The 12,098-nt window shown below is 41.3% G+C and overlaps 1 protein-coding gene across 1 annotated transcript in view; it reads right to left on the reverse strand.

Annotated features, from left to right (window-relative positions):
* The window catches only part of LOC142254676 (cadherin-8), a 592,012-nt gene that overhangs the window by 168,816 nt on the left and 411,098 nt on the right, over positions 1-12,098 (reverse strand). The window contains exon 6 of the mRNA XM_075325863.1: positions 574-761. Within this exon, the coding sequence (XP_075181978.1) occupies positions 574-761 (188 nt within the window). The remainder of the gene's footprint in view (positions 1-573; positions 762-12,098) is intronic.

The following is a 12,098-nucleotide window of genomic DNA, read 5'->3' on the forward strand; positions in this document are numbered from 1 at the left end:
TGTCTTAATGGCTCTAACTAGGGGGAAAATCAGTGTTATTGGATGTACCGTACAAGAAAAAAAGAAAATATGGCACCCTCCCCAGGAAGTGCTCTGTTTATGGCTTGTTGTATGTGGGCGGAGACCCCAACTGCCCATCGTTGACTTCTTATGAGATTCAGGTCAAGTCCGAGTCCAGAATAGAACTTTCTAAAATCCAGCTGAGCCCGCCGAACCCCAACTCAACTGATCAGCTCATCTCTACTGGACAGATAATCAAAAAATCACGGGCAGACAATATTTTTTACAAACATATTAAATCCCTGTGATTACAAATAATTCATGGCTACAGCCCACAACGCTGATATGACAGAGATCAGCTGAATTGACTGTATACTGTAAAATGCTGATAATTACTGTCAAAATAATCTGTATAATTTTCTTTAACTTCAAAAAAATCATTGATACCTTGAATGTTTTTTACAGATAGGACAAAAAGTGCACTATTCAACTAGTAATTTAAAATTAAAAATTATTCTTGGGCATTACTATAAATGTCTTTTATGGACATTATAATACGAATATTCACGCTACCTTTCGCAGTCGAAGGACACCTTCCTGTGTCTGGGAGTCTGTAGTGATTTCAAACATGTCTCTCCCATCACCATCAATGATGTCAAAGGACGATTTAGCATTTTCTCCAATGTCTCTGTCGTTTGCCCTCACTCTTCCAACTGGATCACCAATAGCAATGTCTTCTGGGATTACAAACTGATACTGACCTTACAAATAAGGGAGAGAAAACATTGCAATTAAAGTTAAAGCAATTGGTTCCTCACATTACAACAACCTATAATTCATGCACCTTCTCAAATACTTTAAGTTTTAACTTTCTAAGATAAATTAGGACAGAGGTGATATTGTTGAATACACTAATAGGCGCTTAACCATTTCCAATTAAAGGAGGAACATGCTTTGCAAATACAGGCCTCAGGTGGAGAGTTATGACCAGGTGAGATCGTAACGTAGAGAAACACTTGCTTCTGGTCTTAGCAAGAGAAGAGGTCCATAGAGTCGACCAGACTAAAAACTGCTGAAGTTTCAAGCTGGGCAAAAAATACTAAGATTATTCAAAGTGGACAGAAGTTGCTAATCGTTAGTGCCATTTGTATTTTGGCTGCCTTAGTGGAAGGAGCTGCTGTGGATTCGTCCTGAAAAGGGATGAGCGAGCAGTGAAATATTCGGACTCGTTATACGCGTAACGAGTAGGTCCTAATACTCGGGTACTTGTTACGAGTAGCGAGTTCAATGCAAGTCAATGGGAAATGCGAGTAATTGTCTGCAAGACCCTACAAAGTGGTCCGGGGGCTGAGTAAATGGCTGAAATGGAAGCAGGGTTGTTTAAAAGCCGGGTGGTAAAAAGCCGCCGTCTTTCTTAAGCAGTCAGCTGATGCACGCTCCCTGCCCGGGTCCTTCGGTCCCTGGTGCTCCGCTCCCCACTGCCCGATGCTTCACTGTCCCACCACCTCCCCGCCCGATACTAAGTTAGGACTGGGCGGGGAGCGCAGCACCAGGGAGCGGGGAGCGAAGCACCAGAGAGCGAAGGACCCGGGCGGGTAGCGTGCATCAGCTGATTGCTTAAAAAAGCCAGCAGCTTTTTACCGCCCGGCTTTTAAACAATCATTCATCCATTTCAGCCTGTTACTCAACCCCCAGACTGCTTTGTAGGGTCCAGCAGACAATTACTCACATTTCCCATTGACTTACATTAGACTTGCTACTCCTAGCGAGTAATTACAAGTATACTCACGGAATAACGAGTAGCCCAAATACCATACTACTCGGCGAGTACTGAGTAGCAACGAGTATACTCGCTCATCCCTAGTCCTGATGTCATATCGTCTCCATTTTGGTTGTCATTTCTCCCCCGTCGTTTGTGCGTCACGGGCAAATCGCTGCCCGTGGTGCACAATATTGTTAGGAGCCGTCACACGGATTTACCTGCTTAGCAACGTCGCTGTTGCCGGCGAACTGCCTCCTTTCTAAGGGGGCGGTTTGTGCAGCGTCACAGCGGCGTCACTAAGTGGCCGCCCAATAGAAGCGGAGGGGCGGAGGTGAGTGGGCTGAACATCCCGCCCACCTCCTTCCTTACACATTGCCGGCGGCCGCAGGTAAGCTGTAGTTCGTCATTCCCGAGGTGTCACACATAGCGATGTGTGCTGCCTTGGGAACAACGAACAACCTGCGTCCTCAACAATCAACGATTTTTTGAAAAGGAACGATGTGTCAATGATGGACGATTAGGTGAGTAATTTCCCTCGTTAACGGTCATTCGTTGGTGTTACACGCATCAACGTCGCTAACGATGCTGGTTGTGCGTCACGGAATCCGTGACCCCGGCGATATATCGTTATATACGTCGTTGCGTGTAACGGGTCCTTAAGAGTTTGTACATATATTGTAACCAGTAAGAGTCTCCACCTATATTGGAACCACTAATAGTTACTATCTATATTATAACCATCAACAATCCATACCCATATTGTAACCACTAAAAGTCTGCACCTACATTGTAACCAAAAGTTTGCACTCATATTGTAACCACCAAAAGTTTGTACCTCTATTACAAATACCAAGAATCTGCACCTATATTGTAACCACTAAGAACTGTCATCTATATTGTTATCACTAGGAGGCTTTAATAATATTGCAACCATCAAGCGTCTGTATTTATACTGTAACCACCACTAAGAACTGTCATCTATATTGTTATCACTAGGAGGCTTTAATAATATTGCAACCATCAAGCGTCTGTATTTATACTGTAACCACTAAGAGTCTGCGCCAATATTGTAAACACTAAGAGACTTTATTCATATTGCAATCACTATGAGTCTGCACCTATATATCAACCACCAAGAGTCTGCACCTATATTGCAAGCACTCAGAGTCTGCACCTATATCATAACCATCAAGAGTCTGCACCTATATTACAAGCACCAAGAGTCTGCACCTACATTACAAGCACTCAAAGTCTGCACCTATATCATAACCATCAAGAGTCTGCACCTATATTACAAGCACTTAGAGTCTTCACCTATAATACAAGCACTCAGAGTCTGCACCTATATATCAACCACCAAGAGTCTGCACCTATATTACAAGCGCTCAGAGTCTGCACCTATATTACAAGCACCAAGAGTCTGCACCTGTATTACAAGCACTCAAAGTCTGTACCTTTATTGCAACCACTAATACCGTGTTTCCCAGGAAATAAGCCCTGCCCCCAAAATAAGCCTTAGCAGAAATTTTAACCTTTTCCAGAGTACGGTTTAAATATAAGCCCTACCCTGAAAATAAGCCTTAGTTGTGGTCCAATAATGAAATGTCCATGCAGCTAAAAAGGTAAATAATACAGCAGGACACTTCATTAAAGAAAGCAGACACCCTAAAAAAAGGGAAGACAGATCCCACAATCATACTCATCCGACCGTGACGCTGTGGAGTGTGATGACCTGTGGTGGAACGCATTGAGGACCTGCGGGTAGAACGCAAACACCACACATATAAACATCCAGTGATACCATATTGCTTCAGTGACCTGAGCTGCTGTGGAACCCAAGGAATGCATCGAGGACCTTCGGTGGAATGCATCAAGGACCTGTGGTGGAGCGCATTAAGGACCAGCAGTGGAATGCATCAAAGCGCTCCATCACAGGTCCTTACATTCACAGCATTCCAGGTCCCCCTGTATGTGTATGTAAGCAGGGGAGAACCGCAGTGGACAAGACAAGGACCTACAGGAAGCGCGTTGAGAACCTGGGAGTGATGCAGATGTCTGGGGTCTGGTAAGTATGATTCTCCCTACAGGAGGGGTTTACCTTTTGGGGGAATAAACTAAAGGCGGCGTTACACAGTACGATATATCGTGCGATATGTTGTCAGGGTCACGCAATTCGTGACGCACATCCGGCATCGTTAGAGATGTCGTAGCGTGTGACACCTCCGAACGACTGTTAACGAGCAAAAATACTCACATTATCGTTGCTCGTTGACACGTCGTTCATTTTCATAATCTCGTTCCTCCTTCTGCGCGCCAGTTGTTCGTCGTTCCAGTGGCAGCACACATCGCTACATGTGACACCCCGGGAACGACGAACACAACTTATCTGCGTCCCGCCGGCAATGAGGAAGAAAGGAGGTGGGCGGGATGTTATGTCTTGCTCATCTCCACCCCTCCGCTTCTATTGGCCGGCGGCTGTGTGACATCGCTGTGACGCCGAACGTCCCTCCCCCTTCAGGAAGAGGATGTTCGCCGCCGACAGCGACGTCGTTAGGGAGGTAAGTATGTGTGACGGGGGTTTAACGACTTTGTGCGCCACGGGCAATGAATTGCCCGTGACGCACAAATGACGGGGGCGGGTGCGATCGCTCATGCGATCGCACAATATATCGTCCCGTGTAACGCCGCCTTTACTCCCATCCTGTGTCCGCCAAAAATAAGCCCTAAGCAAAAAAATAAGCCATAGCACAATTTTTGGGGCAACAGATTCTTATTTTCAGGGAAATTCGGTAATATATATCTATATTGTAATCAACCAGAGGCTCCACCAATGCTACAACCATCAAGAATCTTTACCTATCTACAATATATTGCAACCACCAAGAATCTATACTGATTACTCGAGCAGTCTATACCTATATTACAGTCACTGGGACTTGTACCTTCATGTAAAATCATTATACATTTTTGGAGTACAATTAGTTATTTTATCACCTGAATATGTGAGTGTTCCTGTGTTGCGGTGCCAGCCGGCTGGGGAGATAATGATCATTACACCCTTTAAATTCATTACTCTCCTTGCCTTCACACCTTTAGTTATCAGTATAGTGTAATATCTGTATTTTACTGTGCTCTCATTAGTATGTTCTATGATACAGATGTACTATGACCCAGCTCGTCATCCCAGGAGCCCGATGCGAGATTTAACAGAAGCATGTTAATTAAGCAGCTGCTAAAAACAAGATTCCTGCAGCTGCCATCCTTATCATGCGCATAACTTCATCTATACATTTACGGGAATTATTTACCATAAAATTGCAGTATTTTCCTATCCACTGGGATTTTTACCAACCCTTAGTATAAGGCTATGTGCTTATGCTGCGTTTTTATGTGCAGAAAATCTGTGCATAAAAGCGCATGTTTGGCAGGAAAAAAGCAGTTGAAAAACGCAAGCTTTTTATTGGGTTTGCAGGTTTTTTCACATGCTTTTTTCCATGCTTTTTTTTGTGTATTTTGTAGTCATAGCAACCGTGTGAATTCCTGCACTGTACCCCCATGTTCACCGCCGAGTCACCAGTTGATCTTACTGCCTGGAGTGGTGCCTGCGCCGGCCCCTGCAGATTAATCCCTAAATGGTGCAATTGCAGCATTCAGGAGGCAGGGAGAGAAATCACTTACCTCTCCCTGGCGATCGGGTTCCAGGAATATGATCACAGGGACCTGATCACTGCCATGGTAACCCTGGGTCATCGCCATGATGACCCCGAGTTACTGTGGTACAGATTGCCTCACAGACCAGGGCAACTACATCACTGGGGTTCTCTGCAGCCATTTCCTCATCTCGCTGTCTGCAGGAAACACCAGTGATGTCACAACGTGAACCAGGTTGATGCCGGCAGATCCACTGGAAACCCCAGTGATTTTTCGGCATGAAGGTGATTCACAGGGGTTCCCTGCAGACTGCAAGATGAGGGAAAAGCTGCAGAAAAACCCAGTGATGTAGGTGTCCTGGTCTGTGAGATGATCCGTACCTCAGTAATCCGGGGTCGTCATGGTAATGACCCAGGGTTACCAAGGCAGCAATCATCACCCCAGTGATGTAAAAAAAGCACATAAAAACGCAAGAAATAAAGCAACGGGGGTATTGAAATGTGTTTTTTCCTGTGTTTTTCGCTGGCTCCATTGAAGTCACATGGTGAAAAAGGCAGGAAAAAACGCAGAAACAATTGACTTGCTGCTTCTTTTTTCAGCAACAAAAACAGCAAGGAAAAAAGAAACATCATGTGCACAGCAAGTAACACTGCTCATAGACTTTGCTGGGATGCTTTTTCCTTGTTTTTATTGATTAAAAAAAGAAAGAAAAAATGATAGAAAAAAACGCTAAAAAACACACTAAGGCCTAATTGTTACACTATGTCTTTTATGCACCAAATATGAGAACTTTTTTTCCTTTTTGTTGTTTATACACCATGTCTTTTGTGCGCCGAATATGAAGACTTCTTTTCTTTTTCTTTGGTTAAACACTATGTGTTTTGTGCGCCGAATATGAAGACTTCTTTCCTCTTTCTTTGGTTATACACTATGTCTTTTGTGTGCCAAATATTAAGGCTTCTTTCCCTTTTTCTTTGGTTATACACTATGTATTTTGGGTTTGGGTGCCAAATATGAAGACTTCTTTCATTTTTCTTTGCTTATACACTGTGTTTTGTGCGCCAAGTGTGAAGACTTCTTTTTTTTTTTCTTTAGTTATACACTATGCGTTTTGTGTGCCAAATATGAAGACTTCTTTTCTTTTTCTTTGGTTATACACTATGTCTTTAGGGTTTGGGTGCCAAATATGAAGACTTCTTTTTTTCCTTTGTTTATGCACTGTCTTTTGTGCACCAAATGTGAAGACTTCTTTTCCTTTTTCTTTATTTGTACACTGTCTTTTGCGTGCCGAATATGAAGACTTCTTTTCTTGTTCTTTGGTTATGCACTATGTCTTTTTGGCGCCGAATATGAAGACTTAATTTCTTGTTCTTTGGTTATACACTATGTCTTTTTGGCGCCGAATATGAAGACTTCTTTTCCTCTTTCTTTGTTTATATACTGTCTTTTGTGCCCCAAATATGAAGACTTCTTTTCTTTTTCTTTGGTTATACACTATGTCTTTTGGGTTTGGGCACCAAATATGAAGACTTCTTTCCTTTTTCTTTGTTTATACACTGTCTTTTGTGCGCCAAATGTGAAGACTTCTTTTCCTTTTTTTTATTTCTACACTAAGTCTTTTGCGTGCCGAATATGAAGATTGTTTTCCTTTTTTTTGGTTATACACTGTCTTTTGTGCACCGAATATGAAGGCTTATTTTCCTTTTTCTTTGGTTCTACACTATGTCTTTTTGGCGCCAATATGAAGACTTCATTTCTTTTTCTTTGGTTATACACTGTCTTTTGTGCCCCAATATGAAGACTTCTTTTCCATTTTCTTTTTTTATACACTGTCTTTTGTGCGCCAAATATGAAGACTTCTTTTCCTTTTCTTTTTTTATACACTATGTCTTTTCTGTGCCAAATATGAAGACTTCTTTTCTTTTTCTTTGGTTATTTTCCTCTTTGTTCTGCAATCTACACTCAATATGTTGCATTCATGAGTTGTGGCTTTTTTTTGTATTTACAATCATGCGATCTCTTCTGACAAAATCCAATTACCAAACATGCACCGATGCCCTCTAGCAAACTGCTCACATGACTGAATAATGGCCTATGTTCCTAAAACCTTTAATGCACTGATAAACAATCCCCTTTCCACCCCTCCTCCCCAATTCTCCTAAATCTTTCCACGGAACCTAATTAAAGATTGTGTGTAATTTTTTTTGGTGTGAAATATTGCACCGTCCAATTAAGAGAGATTTAGTGTTCTCCTAAAACTTGTATTTCAGTGTTGACTAGGAGTCGTCTTGACTTTGCCATCTAATAATAGAACATCTGGAGATAAAGTGCAAACAACAAGCTTCTTAAGACCGATAAGAACACAAGACGAGATGCACAGCTACCCCCTACTGTGAGAAACTCAATTCTATGGGTAAAAGTATCTGACTGACTTCAGGACTAAACCCAGCATGAAGATCATTGATGCCTAATATTAAAAAACCTCCGAGATAATTAGAGATGTGGGAACTTTAATTTAGAGCCATTAGACACTATTAATATATTGGATAATGAACAGTACGGCTGCTTATTTGCATGTTTTATTCTGTTTTGACAAAGATGTGTTACACAGCAAAGTAAAGAATAATTTCACATTTGCCAGTTCATTCATTATTCTGTTGGTGCAGCCAAAATATAAGGATTATGCTTTGAAATTAAGACTTTCTTGGGAAAATCTGGTCAAAATGGTCTTCTGGAAGGACATTGAAGACCACACAGGTAAAATCTACTGTCATCAAATTCAAATTTAAATTCAAATTCAAATTTTAAATTTAAATTTAAATTCAAATTCAAATTTGAATTTAAATTTAAATTAAAAATCAAATAAGCTTTTTTGGCAGGAGCAAATACATATTAGTTTTGCCAAAGTCAGTGTACAATAGGGACTGGCACTGTGGGGATGATGGTTAGGGACTGTAGGAAAGATATATATATCAAGAATAATTCTTAAAAGGTAATTGTTCAATTGAATGTGTTAGCTCCTTTGGGGATTTCTGTATTTTGAAATCTGAGCCTTCATTCCAAGGTAAGGGCCATTAAAATCAATAAAGATAGGCCTCATTCACATGTCCGATTTTTCCAAATTTAAGAAAAATAGACCGATCATTGTGATGAGACTTTGATCGGAGTACGAAACAAGATTCATCTGATCTTCTCGTAGGTGGAGAATTAATAAAAAAAAAAAATTTTGACTTTCTCCATTCCCACAATCCATGATCATCATCCGAGTGTGGTCCAATTTCTTCATGGACTGATAGACGTGCATTGCCGATTTTGATCCAACCTCTGTATCGAAACCAGACATGTATCTGTCACATGGAGATTTTTAAAAACTTTTTTGACTGTCATGGCGGCATCGGGTACTGTTCAGACTACAGATTCTGACACTCAGGCCAATAACTTCTCTGGTGTTAGTGATCAACACAGGAAGACTCGGGCGTTGACCTTCAGATGGGTAATTCATAGACAGGCTAGCAAGTGTTAATCTCTGCTAGTCTGCTTGTTAGTCTCCTTTGATCATATGTTGTGGGGAAGCCAATCACATCTACTCCTCTTCTATATATGCTGGTTAGATCCTTCCACCTATGCCAGCTATAGAATATCTAAGCTGGCCTGTTGAGTTGTTGTGATCAAGACTGACTGGTAGCTGGTATACTTGTTGCTGAGTGCTGTTGTGGAGTTAACCTTGTTGTCTTTTTGTTGTTACCTTCCTGCTCTTGCTTTTCTTCTGAGTCTCTCCTTGTTTATTCCTGTGTCTGTGTGTAGTGTTGTCAAAGTTTTGTTTTTCTTTTGTCTGTATTTATCTGTTTTCTAGCACAATCCTGCCTCATCCCTTCCTGGTGGGAGGGGGATATCAGAGAAGTACAGCAGCATAGCCAGAAATGGGACTCAAGCATCTCCATCATGAAGAGTAACCCTGAAGTTAGGGATAGCCTAATTTGTCCTACCATTAGGAACAGCATAGGAGTCCCTGTCAACTGCTACACTTAAGCGGGCTTTACACACAGCGACATCGCTAGCGACGTCGCTGACGATCGCACCTGCCCCCGTCGGTTGTGCGCCACAGGTATATCGCTGCCCGTGGTGCACAACATCGCTAACACCCGTCACACATAGTTACTTGCCTAGCAACGTCGCTGTGGCCGGCGAACCGCCTCCTTGTTAAGGGGGCGGTTTATGCGGCGTCACAGCGACGTCACTAAGCGGCCGCCCAATAGAAGCAGAGGGGTGGAGATGAGCGGACAGAAAATCCCATCCACCTCCTTCCTTCCTTATTGCAGGTGGCAGCAGGTAAGGTGATGTTCCTCTTTCCTGCGGTGTCACACATAGCGATGTGTGCTGCTGCAGGAACGACGAACAACCTGCGTCCTGCAACAGCAGCGATAATTGGGATTAGAATGACCGGTCAACGATCAACGATTAGGTGAGTAATTTTGATCGTTAACGGTCGTTTCTGCGTTTCACACGCAATGACGTCGCTAACGAGGCCGGATCTGCATCACGAATTCCGTGACCCCAACGACATCTTGTTAGCAATGTCGTTGTGTGTAAAGCCTGCTTAACAGTCACTTTGGGACAGTATCCAAACTTTTTCATACAAAATCACGGACATGTGAACAGCCCCAAAGACTATCACAAATCACAAGTACGAATGCTATGCTTGAAAATCATGGAAGCACTTGTACACGAAAATGGATGAATGAATGAGACCTTAGTCACAAGAATCAGAAATGGTCTACTGATTGCTCACAAAGGACCAAACAACTGAAATCTGGGGTCAACACTATTAACATTAAGTACTGCATATTATGTCAATCCTAGTCAATGATTAATAATGTCATATCAATTAAAGATGTGAATAGTCAACAGTAGGCAAAGGGCCATATTGATATTTTGATTGACTCTTCTTATTCATTTTATTAATGAATGAGAATCAGTCATTGGACACCAACAGATGAAAATCTAAAAACCTGATTACAGGAGCAATATGGCATTAAAGCATTTTCCCATTTCCATAGGTGGATATTGTGAAACTATACTTATAAAATAGCAATTTACTGCAAATTAAAACGTGCAGCCGTTTTTTAAATATTACCACTTTTATTTTGTTTACAACTTGTTGCCTAGGAGACCGACCACTGCTGCACTTTACCTTGTAAGTATTGGGTAAAAAGGTAACCAAATGCTTCAGTGATCAAGGCAAACTTAAAAAATGGGCTTACAAGGTCAATAGAAAACAGCTTGTAAGCACTGTTCACGTACAACTGTCTGGCAGTCGTTTCCAATGCACTGAGCTGTAAAGAAAAGAACGGCTGAAAATTTTAATAAGGAGTAAATTGCAAAATTGTTTCTATTTTCAAAAACTATTTGGCAATATTCATACACGACGAAGAGAATAATCATTTAATTTCTTAACCCTTTCATCCCCGGCCAATTTTTCGTTTTTCATTTTGATTTGTTTTTTTTGCTCCCCTTTTTCCTAGAACCGTAACTTTTTTATTTTTTTGTCAATCTTGCTATATGAGGGCTTGTTTCTTGCAGGATAAGCTGTACTCTTAAATGAAACCATACGTTTTACCATATAGTGTACTAGAAAACGGCAAAAAAAAAATTCCAAGTGCGGAAAACATTGCAAAAAAGTGCGATTGCATGATTGTTTTGGGGATATTTTATTCTCCAGGTTCACCAACTAATGTGTCGGTGTGATGCCTCATGTTAGTACGAGTTCGTAGACACCAAACATGTATAGGTTTACTTTTATCTAAGGGGTTAAAAAAATTCAGAAATTTGTCCAAAAAACGTGGTGCACTTTTTGCGCCATTTTCCGCAACCTGTAGCATTCTCATTTTTCAAGAACTATGGCTCAGTGATGGCTTATTTTTTGTGCCTCGAGCTTATGTTTTTAATAGTACCATTTTTGTTCAGATGCTACGTTTTGATTGCCTGTTATTGCATTTTGCACAAAATTTGCGCTAACCAAAAAAAAAACTAATTTGAGCATTTGGAATTTGTTTGCTGCTACGCCGTTTATCAATCAGATTAATTGATTTTGTATTTGATAGATCGGGCATTTGTGAACGCAACAATACCAAATGTGTGCATATTTTTTAATTTTTTTAACCTTTTAATTTTCAATGGGGCGAAAGGGGGGTGTTTTGAACTTTTAGGTTTTTTCATTTTTTAGAATTTTTTTTACTTTTTCTTTCCTTTTTTTATTTTTATTATTTTACTAGTTCCCCCTAGGGGACTATAAGGATGAGCAGTCTGATCGCTCATTCATTTCTGTTGATCACAGCTATATGGCTAAGATCATCAGAAATGCTCATCTCTTGTTACGGGAAACACTCGGCCGGCTGTTACAGGAAGTAGGTCACAATAGCTACAGGAATCATCAGATGACCCTTTATTACCATGGCATCCATCGGCTCCACGTGATCACGTCAAGTGACCTCTGATAGCGGCGGGTGAATGCGCATTTACCACACTGGGGATTTAAATTGTGCTGTCACATTTTCACAGCACAATATAAGAGGTTAAAGGCCACTTTACACGGTACGATTTATCTGACGATATGTCGTTGAGGTCACGGTTTTCGTGATGCACTTCCATCATCGTTAGTGACGTCGTTGCGTGTGATACCTATGTG

Source organism: Anomaloglossus baeobatrachus, chromosome 10, assembly GCF_048569485.1.
Source record: "Anomaloglossus baeobatrachus isolate aAnoBae1 chromosome 10, aAnoBae1.hap1, whole genome shotgun sequence".
In the NCBI taxonomy this organism is placed as follows: Eukaryota; Metazoa; Chordata; class Amphibia; order Anura; family Aromobatidae; genus Anomaloglossus; species Anomaloglossus baeobatrachus.